At 47.6% G+C, this 15,200-nt stretch overlaps 1 protein-coding gene across 1 annotated transcript; it reads left to right on the top strand.

Moving 5' to 3' along the window:
- The first annotated feature begins 7,987 nt into the window (after positions 1-7,987).
- On the top strand, positions 7,988-14,921 carry LOC136613044 (vitelline membrane outer layer protein 1 homolog). The gene is made up of 3 exons (XM_066593852.1): positions 7,988-9,121; positions 10,825-10,940; positions 14,113-14,921. Exons 1-3 carry the CDS (start codon positions 8,969-8,971, stop codon positions 14,408-14,410), a joined length of 567 nt encoding a protein of 188 aa, XP_066449949.1. The 5' UTR covers positions 7,988-8,968; the 3' UTR covers positions 14,411-14,921.
- Positions 14,922-15,200: the final 279 nt, after the last annotated feature.

Raw genomic sequence — 15,200 nt, 5'->3', positions numbered from 1 at the left:
AGCAGCAGTATAGGCAGACCCCTGTAACATTTCTGTAGCAGCAGTATAGGCAGACCCCTGTAACATTTCTGTAGCAGCAGTATAGGCAGACCCCTGTAACATTTGTGTAGCAGCAGTATATGCAGGCCCCTGTAACATTTGTGTAGCAGCGGTACAGGCAGACCCCTGTAACATTTGTGTAGCAGCAGTATAGGCAGACCCCTGTAACATTTGTGTAGCAGCAGTATAGGCAGACCCCTGTAACATTTGTGTAGCAGCAGTATAGGCAGACCCCTGTAACATTTATGTAGCAGCAGTATAGGCAGAGCCCTGTAACATTTCTGTAGCAGCAGTATAGGCAGACCCCTGTAACATTTCTGTAGTAACAGTATAGGCAGACCCCAGTAACATTTATGTAGCATCAGTATAGGCAGACTCCTGTAACATTTCAGTAGCAGAAGTATAGGCAGACCCCTGTAACATTTGTGTACCAGCAGTAAAGGCAGACACCTGTAACATTTCAGTAGCAGCAGAATAGGCAGAGCCCAGTATTTCTAACATTTCAGTAGTAACAGTATACAGACCCCAGTAACATTTCTGTAGTAACAGTATCGGCAGACCCCTGTAACATTTCAGTAGCAGGAGTATAGGCAGACTCCTGTAACATTTCAGTAGCAGCAGTATAGACAGACCCCAGTAACATTTCTGTAGTAACAGTATAGACAGAGCCGAGTTACATTTCTTAGTAACAGTATAGGCAGACCCCAGTAACATTTATGTAGCAGCAGTACAGGCAGACCCTGGTAACATTTCTGTAGCAGCAGTATAGGCAGACCCCTGTAACATTTGTGTAGCAGCAGTATACGCAATCCCCTGTAACATTTGTGTAGCAGCAGTATAGGCAGACCCCTGTAAAATTTAAATAGCAGAAGCATAGGCAGACCCCAGTACCATTTTTGTAGCAGCCTTTTCGGCAGACCCCAATAACATCTCTTTAGAAGTAAAAGCAGACCCCAGTAACATTTCCGTCGCAGCAGTATAAGCAGACCCCTGTAACATTTATGTGGCAGAAGTATAGGCAGACCCCTGTAACATTTAAGTGGCAGCAGTATAGGCAGACCCCTGTAACTTTCTTGCAGCAGAAGTATAGGCAGGCAGACCCCAGTAAAATTTCTATAGTAATAGTATAGGCCAACCTCTGAAACATTGGGGTACCATGAGCGTAGGCGAAGGCCGGAAAAATTAGTTGGATAAGAGTGGAGGCGTGGGCACGAAAAATAAGTGTACCAAGAGTACAAGTGTACCCCTGAAAAATTTATCAACTGAGAGGGCAGGTGAAACCCATAAATATTTTTTGAAAGATACAGCTCACTGTTGCTTTTTTTGTAACAGAGCCTGTAGGCAGCCCTGTGGAAAAGAAATTGGTGCATGTTAAAGTATCAATACTTTTGAAACTTTGAAAAAATGTAAAAACATTGGTAGATGAGGCTTTTGGGCCGCAGAAAAATTGGCCGTTCAGCGCGATGACATGTTTCTGGAGGAGTAGCAGGAGGAGGACTAATGTCAGAGACAGATTGACAAAGATAAATGCCCCGTTTTCCCGGTGATAAAGAGTGCTGTTATCTACGGTTGCAGCGAAAAGAATCTTTAGGTTCCACTGTTATCCGCCGGTGGAGAAGAGAAGTCTGGGGAAATCCAGGCTTTGTTCATCTTTATGAGTGTAAGCATGTCGGCACTGGCAATTGACAGGCGGGTACACTTGTCTGTGATGATTCCCCCAGCTGCACTAAACACCCTCTCTGACAAGATGCTAGTGGCAGGGCAAGCCAGCACCTCCAGGGCATACAGCGCAAGTTCGTGCCATGTGTCCAGCTTTGACACCCAATAGTTGTATGGAGCAGAGGCATCACGGAGGACGGTGGTACGATCGGCTACGTACTCCCTCACCATCTTTTTTACAGTGCTCCCTCCGACTCAGCTCTTGACTGGGGAGTGGTGATGCAGTCTTGCTGGGGAGCCATAAAGCTGGCAAAGGCCTTGGAGAGTGTCCCCCTGCCGGCGCTGAACATGCTGCTTGACCTCCATGCCTCCTCTGCTACTTGGCCCTCAGAACTGCGCCTTCTGCCGCTAGCGCTGTCATATGGGAAGTTTAGCATCACTTTTTCCACCAGGGCCCTGTGGTATTGGCATCACTCTCGAACCCCTTTCCTCTTCGGGAATGAGAGTGGAAAGGTTCTCCTTGTACCGTGGGTCGAGAAGGGTGTACACCCAGTAATCCGTGTGTTCCAGAATGAGTGTAACGCGAGGGTCACGAGAAAGTCAGCCTAACATGAAGTCAGCCATGCGTGCCAGGGTGCCAGTACGCAACCCATCGCTGTCCTCACTAGGAAGATGAATTTCAGGCTCTTCCTCCTCCTTCTCTTCCACAGGTCATACACACTGAACAGATGAGAGGCAAACAGCATGGGAACCCTCTGCAGTGCACCAGCTGTCTCTTCCCCCTCCTCCTGCTCCTCCCTCTTCAAAACCCGCTGAGACATAGACATGAGGGTGGTCTGGCTATCAAGCGACATACTGTCATCCCCCATCTCCTGTTCCAACCGCAAAGCGTCAGCCTTTATGCCTTGTAGCGAACTTCTCAGCAGGTATAGCAGCGGGATGGTAACGCTAATGAGTGCAGCGTCGCCGCTCACCATCTGGGTAGACTCCTCAAAGTTTCCGAGGACCTGGCAGACGTCTGCCATCCATGCCCGCTCCTCAGTAAAAAATTGGGGAGGCTGACTACCACTACGCCGCCCATGTTGGAGTTGGTATTCCACTATCGCTCTACGCTGCTCACAGAGCCTGGCCAACATGTGCAGCGTAGAATTCCACCGCGTGGGAACGTTGCAGGGTCCTCAGGGTGGCAGCGTCCGTGGTGGACTTGCGGAAATGTGCGCAGACGCGGCAAACCTTGCCGAGCAGGTCAGACAAGTGCGGGCAGTTTTTCAGAAACCACTGAACCACCAAATTAAAGACGTGGTACAGGCATGGCACGTGTGTGAGGCTGCCAAGCTGCAGAGCTGCCACCAGGTTACGGCCATTGTCACACACGACCATGCCCGGTTGGAGGCACAGCGGGGAAAGCCAGATGTCGGTCTGCTCTGTTAGACCCAGCAGCAGTTCGTGGGCCATGTGCCTCTTGTTACCTAAGCTGAGTAGTTTCAGCACGGCCTGCTGACACTTGCCCACCGCTGTGTTGCCACGCCACACCGACTGCTGGCGACGTGCTACTCACTTTTCTTAATTGAAAGGTAGAGGTTGCGTAGGAGGAGGAGGAGGGGGAGGGTTTAGAGGAGGTGGCATAGACCGCCGCAAATACCAGAACCGAGGGTAGTACGTGTGCGGTCCCAGGCTCTGACTCGGTCCCAGCCTCCACCAAATTCACCCAGTGTGCCGTCAGGGAGATATAGTGGCCCTGCCCGCCAGTACTTGTCCAAGTGTCTGTGGTTAAGTGGACCTTCCCAGTAACCGCGTTGGTGAGGGTACGATTGATGTTGTGGGAGACGTACTGGTGTAGGGCTGGGACGGCACACCGGGAAAAATAGCGGCGACTGGGGACCGAGTAGTGTGGGACCGCTGCCGCCATTATGTTTTTAAAAGCCTCCGTTTCCTCAAGCCTGTACGTCAGCATCTCCAGGCTGATCAATTTGGCAATGTGCACGTTTAAAGCTTGAGCGTGCGGGTGCGTGGCGGCGTATTTGCGCTTTCGCTCCAACGCTTGTGTTAGCGTCAGCTGGACGCTGCAATGAGACATTGCTGGATGGGGTCGAGGACAGCGGAGGTGAGAGTGTGGGTTCAGGTCGAGAGGTGCTCGTGCCTGTATCCTGAGAGGGGGGTTGGATCTGAGTGGCAGGTTGGGGCACAGGGGGAGAGGCAGTGGTGCGATCCGGAGGCAGTGAACTGCCTTCGTCTCACCTTGTGGGGTGCTTGGCTATCATATGCCTGCGCATGCTGGTGGTGGTGAGGCTGGTAGTGGTGGCTCCCCCGGCTGATTTTGGCACACCACTATTCGTCGGTCGTCCGCGCTCTCACTGAAAAACATCCACACCTTTGAACACCTAGGCCTCTGCACGGTGGCTTGGCGCTAGGGGGTGCTTTGGGAAACAGTTGGGGGATTCTTTGCTCTGGCCCTGCCTCTACCCCTGGCCACCCCACTGCCTCTTCCAACCTGTCCTGCTGCTGCACTTGCCTCCCCCTCTGAAGACCTGTCCTCAGTTGGCTTAGCAAACCAGGTGGGGTCAGTCACCTCATCGTCCAGCGGCTCTTCCTCCGAATCCCCTGTGCGCTCCTCCCTCGGACTTACTGCCCTTACTACTACCTCACTGATAGACAACTGTGTCTCATCATCATCGTCCTCCTCATCCACTGAAAGCTCTTGAGACAGTTGCTGGAAGTCCCCAACCTCATCACCTGGACCCCGGGAACTTTCCAAAGGTTGGGCGTCGGTCACGACAAACTCCTCAGGTGAGAGAGGAACAATTTTTTACCAATCAAGGCAGGGGCGTGAGAGCAGTTCCTGGGAGTCTATCTGCTCATCAGAATGTGTCATTTTCATGGAGTGAGGAGGCTGGGAGGAAGAAGGAGCAGCAGTGAGAGGATTCAGAGTTGCAGCAGTGGACGGCGTAGAAGACTGGGTGGTCGATACATTGCTGGATGCATTTTCTGCCATCCAAGACAGGACCTGCTCACACTTCTCTGTTTGTAATAAAGCTCTACCACGTGGACCCAAAAAATGTGATATGAAGCTGGGGACCCCAGAAACTTGCCTCTCTCCTAATCCTGCAGCAGCCGGCTGCCATTTACCTGGACCAGGAACTCGGCCTGTGCCCACACCCTCACTTGGACCTCTGCGTCCTCGCCCGCGTCCACTAGCCCTACCCCTCAGCATGTTGGATTACGAATAGAGCAGACACGGAGCGGTGTAAATAATTATGGAATTATTGGCGTACAGCTGGAGGCTGACAGCGGTACTGTAACGCTAACTCCAGGCATAAACAAAGAATACGGAAGGCTGCAAAACAGGTCTAGCTGTGCAATACTGATGTACTGCAACTCCCACCAGACACCCAGTAAATTTCAGACAGTCAGAGGTAGCCCAACGAAGGAGCTTTTATTTTAATTTTTTTGAAAAAGAATACAGGCTATATAGCGTGTATATGACTTCCCCTCTATCAGTGGCTGTCGCCGTATGCTGTGCGTGAAGTTGACGGCAGTCACAGAGCGGTGTAAATAATTATGGAATTATTTGCAGACAGTTGGAGGCTGACAGCGGTAATGTAACGCTAACTCCAGGCAGAAACAAAGAATGCGGAAGGCTGCAAACAGGCCTATCCGAACAATAGTGATTCACTAAAACTCCTACCAGACACCCAGTAAATTTCAGACAGTCAGAGCTAGCCGTAAGAAGGAGCTTTTATTTAAATTTTTTTGGAAAAAGAATACAGGCTATATAGCGTGTATATGACTTCCCCTCTATCAGTGGCTGTCGCCGTATGCTGTGCGTGAAGTTGACGGCAGTCAGAGCGGTGTAAATAATTATGGAATTATTGGCATACAGTTGGAGGCTGACAGCGGTAATGTAACGCAAACTGCAGCCAGAAAAAAAATTATACGGAAGGCTGCAAACAAGCCTAGCTGTGTAATAGTGATGGACTACAACTCCCATCAGACAACCTGTAAAATGCACACGGTCACACGTAGCCCTAAGAAAGACCGTTGGGGTTCTTGTAGACAGGATTCTACACGACCACTGTCCCTGTCTCACCAGCACTGCCCCTATACACTGTATAATAGACTGCAGACTGAGAACGCTATAGCTGTAATAGCCTGCGCAGCCCAAGATGAAAATAAAAATTGGGGGGGGGGGGCAAAAACTGCTCCCAGCAGCCCCAACAGTAATGCACATGGTCAGATGTGGCCCTAAGAAGGACTGTTGGGGTTCTTGAAGACAGGAACCTACACTAACACTATCCCTGACTGAGCAGCAGCACCTTCCCTGATCTCTGCCAGCGTGTCTGAGTCGAGCTGCGGGCGGGACCACTTTAAGTACTCGGCGGTCACTTGATCTTACCGTGGGATAGGGCTGGAACGTCACAGGAGGAAGTTGTAATGCCTTCCCTGCATTTCTATTGGCCAGAAAATGGAGCTAAACATGCAGGGAAGGAAATGGAATTTCTCAGGACACAGGTAAGAGCGCCTCCTGGCCTGCACCCACACCCTTACCTCCACTGTCCTCCACCCCATCCAGCAAGGTCTCTCAGTGCAGCGTTCAACTGTCGCTAACACAAGCATTGGAGCAAAAGCGCACATACGCCGCCATGCACCCACACACTCAAGCTTTAAACGTGCACATTGCCAAATTAGTCAGCCTGGAGATGCTGCCATACAGGCTTGTGGAAACTGAGGCTTTCAAAAACATGATGGCGGCGGCGGTCCCGTGCTACTCGGTCCCCAGTTGCCACTATTTTGTCCCAGCCCTACACCAGCACGTCTCCCGCAACATTAATCGTGCCCTAACCAACGCGGTTACTGGGAAGGTCCACTTAACCACGGACACGTGGACCAGAACTGGCGGGCAGGACCGCTATATCTCCCTGACGGCACATTGGGTGAATTTGGTGGGTGCTGGGACTGAGTCAGAGTCTCGGACTGCTCACGTCCTACCCACACCCATAATAGCGGGTCCTACCTCGATGCTGGTATCTGCGGCGGTTTATGCCACCTCCTCTAAACCTTCCCTCTCCTCTCCTCCTACGCAACCTCTATTTCTCAATTAGGAAGTGTGAACAGCACATCGCCAGCAGTCGGTCTGGCTCGGCGAGGCTGCAGTGTGGGCCACATGCACCTGCTGGGTCAACAGAGGACCGCCCTCTGGCAGTGGATCAAGGGGCAATCCATCACCCAGTTTGACAACCTGGAAGATATGGTGCTGAAGGAGCAGTTCTTGGAGACTGGTACGGTCAACATCCGCCAGTTTGTCCTGGACCGTGACCCCAAATACACGAACGAAGCCACCCAGCTCACATATAGCTACGTCACAAACTGGAGGACGGACCTGTGGATATCCAGAACCATCTGGAGAGGGGGTAAGCCGAATAGTAACTGTGACAGACCCTCCCCCCTGTCCCTAGATCCTCAACCAGGTCTGCTCCCTCTCCTCCTTCCCGGTCTCTTATGGATACCCACAGATGTTTTTCCTGCAACAAAGTGGACCATGTCAGCACCACCTACCCTGACAGGGAGAAAGAGGCTCCCTGTTTCAAGCCCCCTGGGTCTACCGCAGGTATTCTTATGGCGGGTGGGGGTGATAGAAGGGACACTGACAACCTGCCAGGCTCTATATTATGCCTCCCACTTTTTGCTAAGTCTAAACTAAACAAACACATGGAGACAGGAGGCCAAGAAGAATGGACGGGGCTTATTTAATCTTGTCCAGAGAAAGGTCAGACAAATGCCATTTTCCAAATATGAATATTCAAAAGCCACAGGGGAGGGGGGGGGGGGGCTGAGAAATTCATAACTGCATTCTAACTAATTAAGGCCTAAATGGAATTATACAGGGGATAAAAAAATTGGATGCTGAATATAGGTCTAAGGCCTGATACACGCAGCAAAATGGTTGGCGACATGCCAGTCTCTATATCACAGAAGCCATTTATCAACACAACCCAGAAACGTCAGCATCTTCTCTGGGCCAAACTCATTTAAAATGGACAACTGTTCTGTGGTCATGTAAGATGATGAAACAGCCCTCCTGTTGTGAATGTACCTGTTTCCGTAAATAAAGGTATGCTGTTATAACTGACATTTTGTCGTTTGACCACAAGAGGTCACTGTGGCCTGGAATGTCACGGGAAAGAGAAAGTGCATCATCGCTGCATAGACAAAAAAAGAGAAGGAGGTGGTGTGGGTTGGCCTTCAGGGCAGTGTGCTTTTGGAGGACCACAGTGAGTCAACGTGATCCACATGGAAAAGGATACCAAAAGGGACCTGAAGGGGAGCCGAATTAGAGACTGATCCATAGTTTGTCAGACTTCTATCCTAGCGGAGAAGATTGCCATTAAGGACCGGGCTCAGAAGTAGCAGCGTCAGTGATTTCACATGGTTCTCAGATGAACTCCGGTAAATGGCTTACAGTCAGATCAATCAAGATTTGAAATTCTTTTTGAAACACATACACAGTGTCCTGCGGACTCAAGAGGAGAGGGACCATCCGACTTGTTATCAGCACACAGTTTCTAAGCCTGCATCTCTGATGGTATGGGGTTGCATTAGTGCCTATGCCATGGGCAGATTACGCATTTTAAGAGACATTAACAATGCTGGGCAGTATATAGAGGTTGTGGAACAACATATTCTCCATCCAGACAATGTCTCTTTCAGGGAAGGCCTTGTATATTTCACCAAGACAATGCTAAACCACATACTGCATCCATCACAATAGCTTGGCTTCATAGAAGAAGAGTCCGGGTGCTGAACCGGCCGCCTGCAGTCCAGACCTTTTACCAATAAAAAACATTTAGCGCATTAGGAAGCAAAAAAATCCAGCAAAGACGACCGAGGACTGCGGAGCAGCTAGAATCATACATCAGACAAGAATGGGACAACATTCCCCTCCAAAACTCCAGAAATTGGTTTCCTTACCTCCCGGGAGTAAAGTATGGTTAAATGAAATTTCAACTTTTTTGGAATTGGGGTTACCCACGTATGAGTGGTGTTGACTAAAATGTTTCATATAAACAATGATCACAGAGTGATAAAAGGAGAAGGAAAGTACAAAACATCTCATGAAGAATAATTTTTGTCTGATTGTTGGAAAAAGGAAGTCAGATTGATACTTTGGTGATCGGCCAAGTTCCTATTATATATAAAGGATTAAGTAAACCCCATCAACCATCGACCAGCAGCTTCCATCCCTACGTGGTGAGACCTTCATACACAAGACAAGATGTTAGCCGTCCTTCTCATCTTGGTGACTCTGCAGAACTTGGTGGAGGCTCAAAATAATATTATATCTGTTCCGAATGGAGACACAAAGGGTAACTGGGGCGTCATGGAGGTTTGTGATGAAGGAACAGTGGTGCGAGCCTTCCAGCTTAAAGTGAGTAATTTATGGAGGATTGATTTACACTCATTCAGATATGATGAGTAGATAGGAACTAGGATAAATATGTATATACAGAGCAAGCGATCGATGACAGGAAGAGGATAGTGATAGAAATCAGAACATGGGAAAATGGGTGATGGTTACCTGATAATGGAGCAGACAGATGAGGGCGATGGGAGTCAGATAATGGAGCAGACAGATGAGGGTGATGGGAGTCAGATAACGGAGCAGACAGATGAGGGTGATGGGAGTCAGATAACGGAGCAGATGGTGATAGAGAACAGATAACAATTAGACATAAACTGATCCTAATTCTAACTTTCCTTAATTCTTCCTCTAAGGGCTTATTTACATGGGTGATCGCAGCATGTTCCTTTCCATTGGACGTTCCCACGGACTGCCTCGTTCATTGTTTTCAATAGGACCTTAAAAGATCACATGGCATTTGCATACTGTACGATATGCATGTGAGTGCGATGTGATGTTTGCCATTGAAATTAATGGGAAACACTTGAGATCCTTTGATATGCGTGAAACGTGCACCTGAGGATCGCTATTTCACAGAATCGATGCGAGGCGTTTTAAATAAAAACTGCCTTGCACCGGTGTAAAAAACGCAAGTTGGAAAGTGCATTATTGGGTTAAGTTTCTCGATCTGGTATCACGCTTGCCCAGGGGCCAAATTGGTGAGCCACCTGATTTTATGTGGCCCATAGACATGAGCGAACAAACTCGTTTAGGGCGATTTCGCAATCGAGCACCACTTTTTTCGAGTACCGTATATACCGGCGTATAAGGCGACGGGGCGTATAAGACGACCCCCCAACTGTCACCTTATACGCCGGTATACAGTGGAGAAAAAAAAAAAATTTCATTACTCACCTCCCCCGGCGTTCTGTCGCGCTCCGGCAGGATGTCGCTCGCTCCGGCAGGCTGTCGCTCGCTCCTCGTCCCCGGCGCAGCATAGCTTTCTGAATGCGGGGCTTGAAATCCCCGCTTCCAGAAAGCTAATACACACGCCGGCAGCCATGACATCATTGAATGGCTGTTATTGGCTAAGGCGCAGAAAGCTATGCTGCGCCGGGGACGAGGAGCGAGCGACAGCCTGCCGGAGCGAGCGACATCCTGCCGGAGCGAGCGACATCCTGCCGGAGCGCGACAGAACGCCGGGGGAGGTGAGTAATGAATTTTTTTTTTTTACACTTTTTTTTTTTTTGTATTACCGGCGCATAAGACGACCCCCGACTGCAGAGCAGATTTTTCGGGGTTCAAAAGTCGTCTTATACGCCGGTATATACGGTAACTGACTACTCAGGCGAAAAGATTCGGGGGGCGCCGGGGGTGAGCGGGGGGGGGGGGGGGTTGCAGAGGAGAGTGGTGGTGGGGGGAAGCTCCCTCCTGTTCCCCACTGCTACCCCCGCTCCACCACGCCGCCCCCCAAATCTTTTTGCCTGAGTTGGCAGTCACTCGAAAAAAGCAGTGCTGGATTGCGAAATCGCCCTAAACATCAAGCCTAAGGCTGAGACTAGGATAGATATATACAGTATTTAGGGACAAGGACGGATGTGTAAACGGACCAGAGTACATATATAGAGAGGCATGGACAAATGTAATAATGCAGTTATTAATGCTGGGGGAGTTAATGTATCATGTATGTTATATTCATATTATACAAGATATGATGGTCTTAATCTTAGGTGCAGCAATCGAAAGGACCCTTCATCGATGACACGGCTCTGAATGGAATTGCCCTGCTTTGCGCAAAAGATTCATCTCGGGAGGCGGTGAGGATCATTAGGTCCAGTGTTGGAGAGTGAGTACCAGGACTTTTAGCATTCAGCCATGAACACGGCTGCTTTCTTCCAAACCCAACGTTACCCTCAAAGTGAATGGCAGCTGGGCTGCAATACCAGACACAACCTACAGACAAGGGTGGTGCTGTGTTTGGAAGAAAGCCGCTATATTTTTCTAGCCCTACACAACCCCTTTAAGAATTACTTAAAAAATCTGGAAGTCTGCTTCTTGGCCAAGATCAATGAATAGGATCTATGGAAACAGGTCAGTGTGCATCCATGTGGAAAACTACATACCGCCTTCCACTTAGGACAACTGTTTCCATATGACTTGTTAGGATATATGGAGGTAATCAAAGTGCGGTATCCACTATTGCCCCCATTAAAAGCTGAAGCAGAAATTTTTTGAAAGGAGCACATACGGCTCTGGAGGCCCTCCGCCATCTATGATTTACCTTTCCAGAGATCCACCTTTCTTATGTGCTTTCTACTTGTGCACCTCTTATATCTACATCCCTGCCAAGAGATTAGATACTTACAAAGGGTTGTCCAGGGGAGACAAATTAGAAATTAGAGTGAAACTTTATTTTTTGGTCTGATAGTCAGCCAGCCATGTGTGTGGCAACCATTGTAAGGGGGAGGGGTGTGTCTGTATGTTAGATCCTACTTAATGCCGAGGCTATGGAAAGATATAGGGGCAGTAGATGAACACATGGAATCTCTTTGGGTAGAAATACAGGGAGAAAAAAATTACAAAATCCTGATAGGGGTTTTCTATAGACAACCAAAAGCAACAGAAGAAATGGAAAACTTATAATCAAGGCAAATAGAAGAGGTGTCAAATCGCAATGAAGTAATTATCATAGAGGACTTTAATTATCTGGATATAAACTGGGAAAACGAAACCTGTAAATCTCACAAGGGTGATAAGTTCTTGAGAACAATTAAAGATAACTGCCTGGTGCAGGAGCCAACTAGAGGGAAGGCCACTCTGGATTGAGTAGTAAGTAACAAACCGGACCGAATAATGGGGGTGCAGGTTGAGAGGCACTTGAGAAATAGTGACTACAATATATTTAATTTCCAGCTGTCATTCAATAAGAAAACCTTATCAGGGAGCGACAAAAAGAATAAACTTTAGTAAAGCAAAATTTCATCAGCTTAGAACTACTATCGGTAACATTAATTGGGGCAACGGCCTCAAAAATTACAATACAGCCAACAAAAGGGAAAAGTTTAAAAACATCCTAATCACCTCATGTGAGCAGTTCATACCGTTTAAAAAAAATGAACCACAAGTAGAAGGAAACCAATGTGACTCGACAAGACGGTAAGAGAGGCAATAAACGAAAAAAGAAAGCTTTTAAACTACTAAAAACAAGAAGGCAGCGAAGAAGCGCTTAAACCGTACAGGGAAAAAACAAAATATGCAAAGGAAAGATCAAGATTGCTAAGAAGGAGGCAGAAAGACTGATCGCCAAAGAGAGCAAAAACAACCCAAAACTATTCTTCAACTATATTCACAGGATTTGCACTGAGAGCACTGGCCCTTTAACAAATAATGCAGGAGAAATCATAGAAAACGATGGAGGGAAGGCAAACCTATTAAATGGTTTCTTTTCAAGTGTATTCACGAACGAAAATGAAATGTCACATGAGATGCAGGGGAATAAAACGAACCCTCCGCTACATATAGCATACCTAACACAGGAGGAAGTCCTGAGCTGGTTAAAGACGATTAAAATCGATAAATCACCGGGTCCAGATGGAATACACCCAAGAGTTCTAAGGAAACTAAGTGATGAAATAGCTAGGCCATTATTTCTTATATATATGGACACTATCAAGACCGGGGTTGTACCATTGGATTGGCGCATTGCCAACATGGATCCAATTTACAAAAGGGGGTCCAAGAGAGAGCCTGGTAACTACAGGACGGTAAGTCTCACTTCAATAACTGATGCCATTGTAGTATACCTCAAGGAGAACAACAGTATAACTCCTCACCAGCATGGGTTCATGAGGGTTCGATCATGTCAGACCAATCTGATCAGCTTCTACGATGAACTAAGCTATAGGCTGGACGTGGGAGAGTCTATTGATCTCGTATATCTGGACTTCTCTAAAGCATTTGACACTGTGCTGCGTAATAGGCTGATATATAAAATGAGGCAGTTAAGTCTGGGTGAAAATGTGTGTATCTGGGTAAAGAACTGGCTCAGAGATAGAAAGCAGAGGGTGGTAATAAATGGTTTGTACTCTGATTGGACCACCGTTGCTGGTGGAGGTCCACAGGGGTCAGTGCTAGGCCTCATTCTGTTCAATAGTGGACTGTAGATTTAACTGTAGCAACCAATACCAGTCAGCTGCTGCAAAAGCTAATAACGTCTTGGGGTGCATTAAAAGAGGTATAGGGGTGAGGGGCGAGAACATTATCCTCCCACTATATAAGGCACTTGTCTGGACCTACATGGAATACTGCGTACAGTTCTGGTCACCGGTGCTCAGGAAAGATGTTACAGTGCTGGAGGGGGTTCAAAGAAGGGCAATTAAACTAATACATGGAATGACGGGACTGGAATACCCAGAGAGGTTATCAAAATTGGGATTATTTACTCTAGAAAAAAGACGGCTGAGGGGTGACCAAATAACTATGTATAAATACATGAGGGGACAATACAAGGATCTCTCCCATGATCTGTTTATACCCAGGACTGCGACGGTAACAAGAGGCCAACCGCTACATCTAGATAAAAGCAGGTTTCATCACCAACACAGAAGGGGGTTCTTTACTGTAAGAGTGGTGAGACTGTGGAACTCTCTGCCTCAGGACGTGGTGATGGCAAAATCCATAGAGGAGTTTACGAGGGACTAGATGCCTTTCTAGAACAGAAGGATATTACAGAATATAGACATTAGGTGACCAGCGGGTTTGTTTTTCCGGGTCTTACAGTCAGGTAGGAACTATCAAAGGTTGATCCAGGGATTATTCTGATTGCCATATGGAGTCGGGAAGGAATTTTCCCCCAAATGGTTTAACTGACTTCTGCCTCTTGGGGTTTTTCCCTTCCTCTGGATCAACTAGAGGGTGGATATAGGCTGAACTAAATGGACATTGTCTTCATTCATACTATGTTAATATGTATAACAAGACGTTATGTATTTACATCCTGCACTTTATTTCCTCCATAGATTTGGCTCCTGGGGACCCGCTTACTGGTGCGATTCAAAAACATTCCTTATGAACTTCAGCCTGAGAGTTGAGTCTACAAACATAATTGATAAAACAGCTGCCAACAACATCAAGTTCACGTGCTCCGACGGCTCTGTCATGGAGGGAGATGGTCGGTCACAGGGAACTTATGGGCCGTGGAGCACTAACTGTGAGATAGGAATACGGGGCATCCAAACCAGAGTGCAGAAAAAACAAGGATTTGTGAAGGATGACGTCGCTCTCACTGATGCCAGATTTGTGTGTAATGATTACTGAAAAATGTATTAATCAAGCATATAATCACCTGTGTGTATTTGGGGATCAGATCTTTAAGCATATCAATATATTGGGACAGGTGATGTTGAGTAATGTAAGTGATGCTAGGTAGCAGAGGGTGGTGATGGGGAGTGATGGCTGGTTGTGGGGCATGATTATTGTTGGGATTGATCAAGCTGGATGGTGGTGGTGAATGGTGCTGAGTGATGGTGGGTTGTGGTAGCTGGTGATGGTGGGCGGTGGTGGATGATGGCTGATTGTGTGGGTTGGTGGTGGGTAGTGATGGTAGGTGAAGGAGGATGATGGTTGGTTGGTGATGGTGGATGATGGCTGATTGTGTGGGTTGGTGGTGGGTAGTGATGGAAGGTGAAGGAGGATGATGGTTGGTCTCAATGGTCTTTTTGTTAATTTGTAAACCTGTGATTTTTTTGAAGCTTCTACAGATAATTCTTTCTTCTATGCTTATTGATGTCTGCTGATCATATAATAAAGCAAGTAAAATAAAGCCTCACAGTGTGTCCCCGTGTGCAGTGACAGGACTGAGGTCACACGTTGGTTTAACAGTAATGAATAAATAGTGGTGCTATATTGTGCAGGTGAAAATAGTCCAGCCTACGGACCATATAAATAATACCATTATACTGTATGCCGTACATGAATATTACTGCTACACTATATAAATAAGTAGTACTGCCCTACTGTTCACAATAATTACACCGTTTCATCACACACAAATAACACTTCTATACTGCATACATTAATACCACTAAATCATGCACATAAATAGCAT

The sequence above is a fragment of the Eleutherodactylus coqui genome, chromosome 2, assembly GCF_035609145.1.
Source record: "Eleutherodactylus coqui strain aEleCoq1 chromosome 2, aEleCoq1.hap1, whole genome shotgun sequence".
In the NCBI taxonomy this organism is placed as follows: Eukaryota; Metazoa; Chordata; class Amphibia; order Anura; family Eleutherodactylidae; genus Eleutherodactylus; species Eleutherodactylus coqui.
Note: the sequence above shows the minus strand (reverse complement) of the source record. Positions and strands in the feature narration are given on the sequence as shown.